Here is a 13,853-nt window from a genome sequence, read left to right as displayed (position 1 = left end):
GAAAGAGAGAGTGGGAGCAACTGTCTTAATTCTCTGAGGGGCTTGCCTTGTGTTTATGTAGCTCTGGATTTCAATCTATTTGCATAATCAAATTAGTGAGTCTTCTCAACCAGGTAAAATATTACGGAAGATACATTAAAGAAGTACTTGATTGCTATGCGCTAAAGCAATCCAAAAATTGTGATTGCTCAATCTCATCCTTTTTGTTTGATGATTTTATTTGTGCTGATAGTCTTCCATTGGTTGATTGGCATAGGACCCGAGAAAAACAGCAATAACTGGCAACTCGACGGAAGTAGATATAGAAGATGATGAAGACAATCATTTTTGCATTGATGGGCACGAGTTTGTCTTGGATGAAGAAGTTGGACTTATTTGCCAGTTATGCAATTTTGTAAAAGCAGAGATAAATAACATCTTTGAGCCATTTGTAAGTAAACACATGATATGGATACTTTGCCATTGGACATGAAAAATAGTGGTTTATGGATGAACTTTGGTCAAAATAGGAAAATGATGTTATTGTATCTTCTCTAATCCAAAATAGGCTGATATTCCATTTGTACCTTGCAACGTACAGGGGGTATGGAATTCAGGAAGAAGCAGAAGCATATCAAGCTATCACTTGCACGAGGATAATTGTTCTAGAGACATGGCAATTCACATTTTGGATTCCTTAAAGGGATTACCATCCTTCTAGTCTCATGATTTGTCTGAGAAGCCCAATTCTGTATGGAAAATAATTCCGGAGTTGGAGAAGAAAATGAATGCTCACCAAAAACGGGGATTTGAATTCCTGTGGAGAAACATTGCTGGTTCATTAATCCCAGATGAAATGGAGGCATCATCACGCAGTGATCGTGTTGGAGGTTGTGTTATTGCTCATGCTCCTGGGACAGGAAAATCACTCATGATTATAAGTTTCCTACAAAGTTATCTGAGTTTGTTTCCAGCCTGCAAACCATTAATCATTGCCCCCAAAAGCATGCTCCATACATGGAAAAGGGAGTTTAACAAGTGGAATGTTAACATTCCCATTTATATTCTAAGCCCATTAAGGGACTTCACAATGAGGGAGTCCCCTTTTAGAGGATCTGTAATGTCTATGTCATGTAAAGCACCCATCAGACAGGTCTATAATATTTACAGCATAAAAATGCTACATGAGTGGCATAAGAAGGAAAGTGTGTTGATAATGAGCTACTCTTTGTTTTACACTTTCTCCAATGAAGACAATGACAAAATGTCTGAAGAGACCAGGCAGATAGGAAGGTACCTTAGAAGGAGTCCAGGCCTTTTAATTCTTGATGAAGGCCACATTCCTCGGAGTCATAACTCAAAGATTTGGAATTTGTTAATGAGAGTGAATACAAGGCTGCGAATTCTGCTATCTGGAACTTTGTTTCAGAACAATTTTGAAGAATACTTCAACACACTCTGTTTGGCAAGACCAACCTTTGTTGATCGTATTTTGCAACTGAAGAATCACCAGAGTGAAGTCTCTGAGGAAGTGGTGAAGGAGAAGATAGCCAGACGCTATTTTGTGGAGCAAATTTTAAAAAGGATAAATACTGGAAGAAGCAGAGAAAGAAGCGCATGTCGTCAACTGTTAAAATCCATGACTGAAGACTTTATTGATGTTTATAAAGGAGATATTTTAAATGAACTTCCCGGTTTAAGAACCTACACCGTGATGTTAAGGCCAACACCCCTGCAAGAGACACTTTTCAGAAGAATACATGAAATAGTTCATATGAAAAATTCCACCTGTTCAAATGTGGAGCTGGAGATGATGATCTCAATTGCCTCCATACATCCATGTCTTCTCAAAGATCTGGTATTCATTGAAAAGTACTGGGGGGTTAACCATCTTGACCTTGAAGTGGGCACATGCAGAAAAGATCACACTCAAGGGATCAAATTGAAATTTGTGGTTGATATCATCAGGCTCTGTTGTGAGAAAGGGGAAAAGGCATTGGTTTTCTGCCAGTATATTTCACCTTTGCAACTCTTGGAGGAAATTCTTGAGTTCCACTTCCATTGGTGCAAAGGCCAAGAAATACTACTGCTCAAGGGGAAACACCATCTGCATGAGCATCAGGGTATAATTGATAAATTCAGTCAGCAACCAGGAAAGGCACGCGTCCTGCTTGCATCAATCAAAGCTTGTGGCATGGGAATCAATCTAACAGAAGCTTCACGGGTGATCCTTCTGGATCTTGTGTGGAATCCATCTTGCACAAAGCAAGCAATCGGCCGTGCATTCCGCATAGGTCAAAAGAAGGTTGTTCATGTGTATCATCTTGTGGCACACGGAACTTTGGAAGAGGAAAAATGCAGAAAAGCAGATTGGAAAGAATTGCTGTCGAGTTTGATCTATGTTGGAGAAAATTCAGGTGGAGACCATATTGGCCAGCATGTGCAACAACAAGCTCTCCAAATTGAAGATGATATGCTTAAGCAGCTAGTGGTAAAGGATCACATGAGTATGTTTCAAAGAATCTTTAAACACGAGGATATTCACAAGCAAAAAAGACAGTCTTGTGACGTTGATGATATTTTACACTTTCAATGACCGCCCACATACTTGCATATAAATTTTGTGCGTGACATGACAAGCTTCCAATGTACATTTTACAATGTTCTGTGCACCACGCATTGTGGATGTGTTGATATCAATGGGGGTATTAGCAGACAAGTTTGTTGCACACTGTATTGTATAGACTGACGTTAATGATGTCCATATACTTACTACATTTTTTTTCAGAGAACATGCATATATGTATGTAGATAAACCTGTTTTCAGACAAGATAATGTCTCTCTCGCACTGTTTTTTTTTCAGTGAAAAACTCAATTTTGTCTACATGATGTGACATGACAGCCTTCCAAATGTACATTTTTTACTGTTGTGTGCTCTCATGGATTATGATGTGTCGATGAGAATGGTTGCCCTGAAACGATTGTATATGAAAACATGAACCAATAGAGCCCGTGTTTCCGTTTGTTTTTCAGACATGGGTGTCTGATGATTTGGATGATATATATGTTAATGGACTTAGTCCATGAGCTATTGAGAAAATTAAAAAAGAAGGGCATACCTGTAAGAATTTGAAATGTTCATTTCCCTTAGGTCTGCTAAAGCCTGGTAACTACACAGGTAAGTATCACTGTTAATAATTAAATTTGAATTAGAAAAATACGTTGATAAAAAGAATGTTTTCTTATCGATTTATAAATTAAAATCTCAGGCGGAAGGCTAGACGGTGGCAGTGATCCTCGGGGGTGTTTTTAGTTCCATGCTTCTGGCGTTTGGGTGAGTTATGGTCCGCTGTGGTTTTGGGCAAGAGCTTTGTTCCTGGTCCCGGTGTTAAGCAGAGCAGTGCGAAAGGAACTGGCGAGAAATTGCCAGGTTGCTGCATCGTTATTCGGAGTCAACCTCCTTCAGTGGCTTTGGGGCAGGTCTCTGCCCCACCTGGTATTCCTGGTCAGAGAGGTTGACTTGGTGTACGTGTTCCAAAGCTGTCTCGCTTCTGGGTGCGAGGGTTCTGTTCCGTGGGCGGCTTGTGGTTATTTCGGTGTATTGTTTGGTTTCTTTTGTGCGAGAGTGCGTCTCTAGGGTGCTGGGTAGTCGAAGGCAGTCTTACAGCGGATAGCATAGCAGACGGGATAGCGAATAGCAAATAGCAGACAGGGGCAGCGGTGTTCAGACAACAGCAGTGAGGAGTAGGTTCGAGACCGATTTCTACAGTCACGCAATGATAGAATAGATTGGACTTACATCTTTCTTGAAATAGGTTGGACGACCAATGCATTCAAACATGACAATGGGACAAGAAATTTCAGAACGTGCTCCACAAATAATTTAGGACAAGTGAAAATTGCCTCATCCATCAAAACTGGGAAGTGGGTTTGGGTCAATGCCAAGCAATATCGAGGCATTTTAAAATGAGGACTAGCTTGTCTAAAATGGTAGCAGACAACGAAAAAACGGGCTCAAAGGGAAAGTACTCTAGCCCTTCACAATAAGCACTCAAACAAGTCCCCTCTATACGCATGTGGCAACAAAAAGTCTAGAGGAAAAGCTATTGATGATTTTGCCTTCTATAGTCCCACATCCACACCTCTCACTTGGTCATCTGATCTTTATGTCAAAGAATTGTTAAATGTATAACAAAGGTTGGAGGTTTTAGGAGCTAAAGAGTAGGAAAGATATCATAAAATTCATATAATAACAACGAAGAACAAGGCTTTAGCAGAAAACAATAAAGTTTTGAAAGAACAAGTGACATTGCTACAGGAAGCTCTCTTAATAGGGAAGATAGAATGACAACGCATGAAGGCGGATGTACTAAATATAAAGAAATCTGTAGTGGAAAGTATAGAGGTGTTGAATGCGAAATCATTCTAGGATAAAGGGAAAATGATTGCCCAAATAGACAACCATGAAGAGAAAGCAAGAGAAGAAAGGAAATAAGATTCAACCAAAGTTTCCAAAACTTGGGTTCAAGTTATTAGCAATTCTGCTAATAAGGAATGAGAAACAAACATTTGGGTTGACAACATGCAAGATAGAGAAGGCAAGGAAAAACAAAATAAAGTAGCAAACATAATTATTAAAGGGTGAAAGACTTTGAGAAAAATGAATGTACTCTTGACTTTGCAAGAGACTTCTTGAAAGACAAGTTTCTATGGTAAAGACAAATATGCCAAGCATGGAGGGTGGGCAAGTTTAACAGTGAGAGAGCCAGGCCCATATAATTTATCATGCCTAGCGTGCGTGATAAATATATCATTCTAAGCAAGAAGCATTTCTTGAGGGTTTCTTGCTTTTTTCTAGAAGAAGATTTAACTGTAAGACAACAAGAAAAAAGAAGGAAGGAAATGTTAAAGGTTAAGGCAGCAAGAGATGAAGGCAAGAGAGCATGGATTTATAAAGGTAAAGTTGTGATAATGCGATTTGGACCTCCTTCCAAAACAAAGCAACAAAATGGTAATAAAGAAGAGTCCACAAACTTTTCAACAGGAAATCAGGAAGCAAGGTCAGTATGGGAAAACAAGGACAAAGACTCAAATGTGAGCCTTGCATGTCAAAATAAATAGCAATTATGTCATATCTAGGTTTCCTTAAGATTAGTTTGTTGGAACTACAGAGATTAACCATGGAGACGAGGACCTAGGTTAGGGACTACTGCGGAAGATAGAGACATAATTTGCCTCATAGAAACACATGAGCATGAAGGGTGCAAGACACCTCTGTTTGAAGGATATTGGAATATGGCAGTGTGGAACAAGGCAACAGGGAATGGGAAAGGACACGGGGTATCATGGTTTTAGTGAGGGAGAAAGAAGGTCGTCTCGTTCAGTTAGAAAAAGAAGACTCAAATAAACAATTCATTTCGTTAAAAATATTAGAAAATGGAAACCACATCAGAATTGTAGCATGCTATTTTGCGCCACAAGTTTTAAAAATCTACAAAGGTAAAGGGCTTGACCACAAGATCCAGTTGCAGCCTTAAAAGTAGATATTGCAACATATTCTCAGCTAGGTGAAGTCTTTATAGTGGGTGATTTCAATGCTAGGACTGCAAGTGAGTAAGCTAGCATTCTTTGTTGTAAAGAATACTTTGACCCTATTTGGCTTACAAAAGAGAGTAATCATTAGTGGGAAAGAATTTTAGAGGACAAGGGCTACAATCTCTTTGGTGAACAATTGCTTACTCTATGTGGGGCCTTTGATTTAGTCATTTGTAATGGCTTGACTAGATGGGCAAAGTCTGGTAATTTCACTTGCAATACTTACAATGGAGCAAGTGTAGTAGATTATATAATTTGCTCGCATGGTTTGTGTGAAAAAATGGAGGAAGTTTTGATTGGAGATCAACTTTGGGACTTAAAATCAGATCACAAGCCAATTTATTTAAGTTTCTCTTGCACTGGAAAGAAACAATTAGAGTAATAAATTCAACATGTCCAACAAAATCTCCCAAAGGGCAGAATTCTTTTGACTCTAGAAAATTGTAATACCTTGAAAATGACGCTAGAGAGGCTCTTCGAGAAGGAGAAAATCACAATTCACGGCCTTCATAGTCATGAATTAACACATTTAATTCAATGTGCACTTGCAGAGTGAAAAAGAGAAAAAATTAAGAAGTCTGAAACAAATTGCTTTTCGGTTAAAGCTTGGTTTGATGAGGAATGCAAAAAGGCAAGGAAAATGTGGAAAGAGTCAAACAAGGATAACATAATGCTCAAAGCTTACAAGCAATTATTAAGCAAGAAAAAGACCGATTTCACGGTTTCAAAGAGGGAAGAACTAATCTTCCTTGGGAAAAACAATCCCAAATTATTTTGGAAGGAACTCCAATCGAGAAAGATACAAACTGGAAATAGTATTACAGCTTCTAAATGGTTTGACTATGCAAGACAACTCTATGAGTAGGATCCCAAGGTTGACCTTGCCCCCTTGGTCAACACTGATACTGAACTCTTCACGATGCAAGAGGTAGAGATGGGTATCAAGAAGTTGGGTGTTGGAAAAGAAAAAGACTTAGATGAACTCCAATCAAAATATCTAAAGTGGGGCTCAAAGATTTTTGCACCTCACATTACAAAAATTTTCAACAATATCATACAACAGGGGCTCCCCACAGATTAGACAACTAGTCTGGCATTACCTCTTTTCAAGAGCGGTGATGTCAATAATCCTTCAAATTATAGGACCATCATGATAAACACTTTGTTTGCAAAGTTATTTGGAAGCATGTTAGAAAATAAAATTATCAAGTGGGTAGAAGAAAGAGATAAATGTGCTAAAGGACAAACAGGTTTTAAACCTAAACATTCCACAGTTGATCATTGTTTAACTTTAAGGCACATCATTGGAAAAGTTTGGGAGAAAAAGGAAGAAGTCTTTTGTTGCCTTGTTGATTTCATAAAAGCATTTGACATGGTTCAGAAAAGCATTTGACACGGTTCCTAGGGTTAAGCTTTGGCACAAAATGGAGAACTTGGGGTTCCTAAACATTTGAGAGCAGTTGTGCATAGGTTGTATGAAGAGGTGAAAGTCAAAATTAGAACTTCAGCAAGCATTTCTAAAAGTTTTAGAAGCGATATCGGGGTCAAGCAAGGTTGCCCACTGTCTTCTACTCTTTTTGGTTTATATATCAACAAGATTGAGGAGTGGTTAAATTTGCAAGGGGGTGATGGTATCTATTTGGGCAAGTTTGTTATAAGGCTTCTTTGGTATGTAGATGACCTTATTCTGATTGCTAAATCAGCTCTTGGTTTGCAATAACACTTACTATCCCTTGAGCATTTTTGTAGAAGTGTGGGGATGCAAGTCAATATCAGCAAAATGAAAGTAGTGGTTTTCTGTAAAAAAAGAAAACATAACCATAATAAGTTCTAGTTTGAAGGCAACATTTTGGAAGAAGTTGCAGATTACAAATACCTCTGAATTGACTTCAACAAAAATCTAAGTTGGGATGGTTGTAGAAAGAAAAGAACTTTGGAGGGTTGGAAAGCATTTTATGCTTTTCAAAATAGGTGTAGAGAGGCAGAGCTATGGCACTGGAAAACCACTCAAACTCTTTTTGGGTTTCTAGTGATTCCGATGATTCTCTATGGTTGTGAACTATGGGCCAATAGTACATCCGACATGCAGTAGAAACAAATTGAGAAAATTTAGAAGCGTTTGATTACAAACAAATTCAAGATTAAAAGTGTAGTTCCTTATGCTATCTTGTTAAGTGAAACAAGCGCTGCTCTTATTGAAACAATTGTTATGGTGCAAGTCATAAGGGATTTAAAAAAAATTGAGTAAATGGAAGAGGGTAGATGGCCTAAGGTTGTCTTTAATGACATTGTGCAACAAAAAAAAGACTTGGATGCAACAAAATAACAAATGGTTTAGTAAATGGGGTATTTGCTTGAACACGTGTCCCATAAACATCAAAGAGATAAAAGATTTTGTTATGGATAAGTTCCACAAGCGTACTTGGGATAAAGAGCTAGGAAGAAACAAAAGGTACTATATTGAAGTGTTTAATCCCACTCATAGTCATCAACCAAAAACATACATAGAGGCCAATATTTTTTGGAGAGCCAAAATTCTTATTGTTCAGTTAAGGACTAATTCTCATCAACTCCATTGTGAAACAGGATGCTGCAAAAGGCTAAAAGAAGTGGGAGGAAAGAGTATGCATTTTTTTGTTCTTCCAGAAAAGTGGAAACAGAAAAGCATTTCATTTTAGAATATGAGGCCTTCAAAGACAACATGGAAAGTTATGCAGATATGCTGACAGCTAGCTCTTAGGATAATCTATTTAGCGAGGGACTTGTCGAGAAGATGGGAGCATTTATTGTGAAGATTCACAGAAAATTGGTCGAATACATCAAGCAGATGAAGAAGCAATTTCTTCCATAGGCTATCTTTAGCCTCGTAGACGTTAAAATCATTTTCTTTCTTTCTTTCATTTAAGATAGTTCTAAGGGTTAGCTCAATTGGTTGAGGTCCTCTTGCTAAAGCACTTTGTCGTTGGAAAGTTATGGGTTGAATTCTTCTTGACGCTCAAGATTAGGCTCTAATTAGTATAGTAAGGAGGTGTGGTTCCTTTAAATGGACCTACCCAACCCACCCTAATTGAAAAAAGATTTGACCTTTAAAATTTATATATATATATATATATATATATATATATATATATATATATATATATATATATATATATATATATATATATATATATATATATATATATTTTGACTTGCTACATTGTAAATTATATGATATTTTTATTCGTTTAATACATAGATAATTTAAACAATATTAATATTATACTATTTTTTTGTTTTTTGTTTTTTATATATTTTAATAGTTTAATACAAAAAATATTAAAGAAAGATTTTCACAATAATTTATGTGTTGGATGAACTTATTTTGGCATGCGAGTAAATTGTTTATGTAGCTTAAGTCTTATCCCATAGAATAGGGTTACCTGCACCCCTCAAACCCCCTTTGACTCCTCCTGCTATGCAATTGGTGCAACGAAGGGGGGAGGCTCCGCCCCCTTCTAACCCCTCGGTTAATTACGTCGGCTAGTCGTGGAAAGAATATTAACACACCCCAACATTGCAGAGCTTTTACCTACGCTACGACCCGAAACTTAGACTTCTTACTTTAGAGCTATGACTATCCTGTCTTATGTGTCTCTCCAAAACTATTTAGAGCTTAGCTCTTTTTATACAATCCCATGGTCTGTGGACCATGGGTAGATCTCTTACAGCTGACTTTACTTTACAAAACTAAGGGCAGACAACCCTTTAAGACTGCTACCTTCATCTAGTCACATGGTCGGACCACCGGTGTATGGCTTCAAGCGATTGCCATTCACCTTTCCTGGGAAGGGATCTCCATTCAATTTGACTAGCGGTACTTCTCTTCTGTCGGTAATCTCCTTAATGACATAAGGCCCTAACCAGTGCATCCTGAGCTTCCCTGGAAATTTATCAAACTTAATATCATATAACAAAACCAGGTCATTTACCTTAAAGGTGCGCAACTTAATGTGTCGATCATGCCATGCCTTTTCGCGTTGTTTTTGGACGACTTGGTGAAATCCAACTAAAAATCTCTCTTCCTCAAGTTCATCCAGCTATGCGAGTCTTTCCTCCAGGGCTCTACGATCCGTCATACCTGTGAGTGCTGCTATGCGTAGACTAGGCACAATATATTCCATAGGCATTACCGCTTCAACACCATAGACAAGCCTAAAGGGGGTTTGTCCAGTCAACTTCTTACATGTTGTTCGATAAGCCCATAGTATTGCAGGTATGCATAGGTCCCAATCACTTCGCTGAGCATTGCAAACCTTGGTCAGCGCGTTTTCGAGCACTTTATTGAACGCTTCCACCGTCCCGTTAGCCTGCAGGTGATAAGGTGTGCTCTTCTGGTGGTATACCTGAAATTCCTCCATTAGCGCGCTAATCGTCTCATTCAGAAAGTGCGTACCACGATCACTCATCAAGATCTTTGGACAACGAAATCACGTTAGTACATGTTCAAAGAGGAACTTTGCGGCAATCACACCTCTACAATCCTTCACACGCTGTGCCTTTGCCCAACGAGTCAAATACTCCATCACGATGATAATGTACCTTGCTCCCGTCTTTCTTTGGCGTTGAATGGGTCCCACAAAATCTATTGCCCATTTCTTAAAGGGTTGCAACGTCATCTGTGGATTCAAAGGCATCTCATCCCTTCGCGATGGCCTTCCAGTCCTTTGACATACATCGCACGCCTTGCAATACGCTTTTGAGTCTTGATGGAGGGTTGGCCACCACAACCCTACGTGTAGAATCTTTTGCGCAGTCGCTCTTCCTGCATAATGCCTTCTTGCGGCGCCCCCCATGAGCGTCCGCGAGGATGCTGCTTCTTTTAAACTCAGGTACATACCGTCACAATATCTCATCAGACCCCATTTTGTATAGATGCCCAGCAATGACAGAAATCTGTCGCGTGCACCACTAATTCCTTCTTCTGCTAGACAGTGTATCCTTTCGGGGAAGTTCTTGTCGTTAGGAAGTGTATTATATCCTCAAAATGACCATCCGCGACGCATACTGCAAATAGTTGCGCGTCAGACAATCCTTCCTCCAAATTAGTGGGCTCTTCCCCTGTTTCGATGTGTGACAGATGGTCTGGTCCTGCATTCAGCAGTCCAGGCTTCACAATAACCTCAAAATCATATTCCTGGAACAATAAGAGCCATCTGCAGATTCCCCCCCCCCCCCCCCCCAACACAGGCTTATTGACCAGGTATTTCAACGCGAAATGATCTGTGTACATTTTAAAATGACCTCCCAACAAATAATGTCTAAACTTCTGGAGCACATACACCATAGCTAACTCTTCACGCTTAGTGGCGGAATAGTTCTTTTCTGCCTTGGATAACCTTCTGCTTGCAAACACGATAGGGTGGTCCAGGTCTTCTCCACCAGCTTGTGTCAGTACTACTCTCAGCGCTATACATGACGCATCGATATGGACATGAAACTCCTCTTTCCAATCCAGGAAGATTAGGATCGGCACGGTGACCATATTTTTTTTCAATACATCCAGGCTCTTCTTACAATCTTCATTTCCACAGAACGTGACATCCTTCTTCAAAAAATTTTCCATAGGCGCAGTGATCTGGGCATAGCCTTTGATAAACTTTCTGTAATACCCTGTATGTCCTAAGGTAGCGCGCAACTGCTTTACACTTCTTGGCGTTTCCAAGTTCAGTATCACCACATGACCTAGCAGTGTCCCAAAAGGAAGACAAAACAAGCACTTCTTCAGATTGAGCGCGATCTGGTATCTTCAAAAGGTATCCAGCATTAGGCACAAGGTTGCTACATGGCGTTTAAACAGCCCAAACATTGTCCAGTCATCAAAGTATACCTCCAAGAACGTATGAATAAATTCCTTGAACGCAGCAACAACTACGTGCGAGAAGATCGTAGGCGCATTCTTCAATCCAAACGACATTACAGTGTACTGAAAACAACCACACTCAGTGGCGAAGGTCATTTTGCTCCTATCCTCTGACACTATTTTGATCTAGTGGTACCCAGAGAACCCATCAATGAAGGAATATGCTTCTTGGCCACCTACGTTGTCCAACACTTCATCAGTGAATGGAGTATGGAAAGGATCATGTATGCAAGCGTCATTCAGCTTTCCGAGATCCACGCATATCCTTATTTCATCCTTCTGCTTCTTCTCCTGTACCACCATTGGGCTTACACAGTCAGATTCTTCCATAGGTTCAATGATGCCTTCCCTGGAGCATCTTGTCTAGCTTGAAGCAGACCTTCTCTTTATACTTCGGATTGAGACGGTAAGGTCTTTGCTTAACTGGCTTCAACGTGATCTTCATAACACCTAGGTCCCCGATTATCCCTTTTAGATCCGTAAACTTGGTAGGGAATAAATCCTGGTATTCACGGAGCAATTCAGCGACCTTATCCACTGTCGCGTCGTCCCAGTAATCTCCAATCTTCGCGAATTTGGGCTCTGCCTCTGTACCAATGTTTACTTGTTTCGTTTTCAATCGCGTGATTATATCCAGATTCTCAACCTGCGGTCCTTCAACCTTGTGGTGACCTTTTGTTTCAGGGATGTTAATCTTTCGCATATCCTCATCCTTTTCTTCGGCAGTTACATTATAACATTTCAGCAGGTGACTTAACTGAGTAGCCCATTCAAGTTGAATCAGGTTTAAAGGATCCTGCGGTATCCTAAAGATTGTTGCTTTCACCTCTTATAGCGCTTCATCAATACTGTCAAACCTGTCTTCAAAACTGAATGTCATTAGGAATCCTTTGCGCAGAATATCCCATTCACTTGTACCATGGCAGAGCTTTGTTTCTACATACCAGTTCATCAGGACAATATCCAGGGTATGACAGAACAAGTGCACCCACTCAGGTTGGGGCTTCTCTCCATAAGCTTGAGCCCATTTGGCCAAGTGTGCGCGTGGATCATCCTGCCCATCATACTTGTCTGTCATTTGCATCTTCGGCTTCCCAAAGCGAGTTCTCATCATTCTCCTACATTCGCGCCAATCATCAAAGCTTCCCTTGTGCGTACCCCACCACCTTGCGGGTGTAGCGCGCAGTGCCCAATCCATTGCTTGGAGGCGTTGCTTTTCTGGTACCTCCCTCTCAAATGCATCCAGAAAAATATCTACATTATTCAGGCCATCATAAGTAGGAATATTTCTTACCTCTGACGACACAACGCAGCGACTGGGTCATGTTACAGCTCAACGTATTTACTTCGTGTAACCGATTCTGCCAGCTCTCTAGTTCTTCATCAGAGTCTGAGATGCATGAACTCTCGCGATCCCATGTAATTAGTCCATTTGCCATTGGATTCACCCAATCTTTGTCTCGCGCTATTATCTTATAGATACAGTCCAGATCATCATCACTCTCATAATCGCGGACTAGTTTAGTATAACACGAACCTTCAACAGGATCTAGGGGTACAATTACGTGTAGCGATTTCTTCTCAAATATCATCTTTCGCTTCTTTAGGTTGATTACCCTGTTCATATCAGTAGCCCAATCAATTCCAAGGAGCGCAGGATAGGGGTTGCTGTCATCCACTATCTCTATCACTTCAAAATCAACCAGCATGCTCGCACCTTCAATATCCACAGTCACCCCCTGTAGTCGCCCCATGGGGATGATCTTTTGCTGATTCGTCATCCTTAGTTGAATCGGAGACCATTGTAACGCGGGTCTCCCCATCCGTTCCCAAGTCTGTTTAGGTAGGACATTCGCGTCTGACCCCAGGTCCAAGATAACTTGATCCATTTCATACTCTCCTATCTGCGCGGTCAGTCTCATCTCCCGTCCCGTCCTTTTTTTATGCTTACCAAGCTTTTGTACTACGCACGGCTCAGCAGGAGTGTTTCCAATGCATCTATTTATGAGCTCCTGTAGCCCCTTCATAGCCTTGCTATCGTGTAGTAGCTTCATGCAGGTTTCCAAGAAGGTTGTAAGCATAGAAGGGTCCCTCTCCTGATCAGGCTTATCCTTGCTTCCTGAGGTGGAGGCCTTAGTGAAGCTCTTATTTTCTTCCATGAAGGTTTCTCGTGCGCGCTCCAAATCAAACTCAGCCTCCTTCGCCAAAGCTTTGCGCACCCATGTACTGTCTTCGGGTTGTTTCCCTTTGTCATCTCTTGTTGTGACTCCACTTCGGAGCACTATATTAACATTTGGGTCCTCTTCGCGTGGCTCAAACCTCATCATCTATAGATTCTGAGTAGGCTGCGGTAGTAGTGCCCCTTTGTTGCGTATT

The 13,853-nt window shown here is 40.3% G+C and overlaps 1 protein-coding gene across 1 annotated transcript in view; it reads left to right on the top strand.

Moving 5' to 3' along the window:
- Window positions 1-262: 262 nt before the first annotated feature.
- Window positions 263-13,853, top strand: part of LOC149182250 (SNF2 domain-containing protein CLASSY 1-like) — a 43,932-nt gene continuing 30,341 nt past the window's right edge. The window contains exons 1-2 of the mRNA XM_089414503.1: window positions 263-430; window positions 581-2,486. Of these exons, the coding sequence (XP_089270629.1) occupies window positions 764-2,486 (1,723 nt within the window). The 5' untranslated portion in view covers window positions 263-430; window positions 581-763. The remainder of the gene's footprint in view (window positions 431-580; window positions 2,487-13,853) is intronic.

This window comes from Pinus tabuliformis, chromosome 3_2 (assembly GCF_031772625.1).
Source record: "Pinus tabuliformis cultivar Carrire ecotype Pingquan chromosome 3_2, CPIR1, whole genome shotgun sequence".
Lineage (NCBI taxonomy): Eukaryota > Viridiplantae > Streptophyta > Pinopsida > Pinales > Pinaceae > Pinus > Pinus tabuliformis.
Note: the sequence above shows the minus strand (reverse complement) of the source record. Positions and strands in the feature narration are given on the sequence as shown.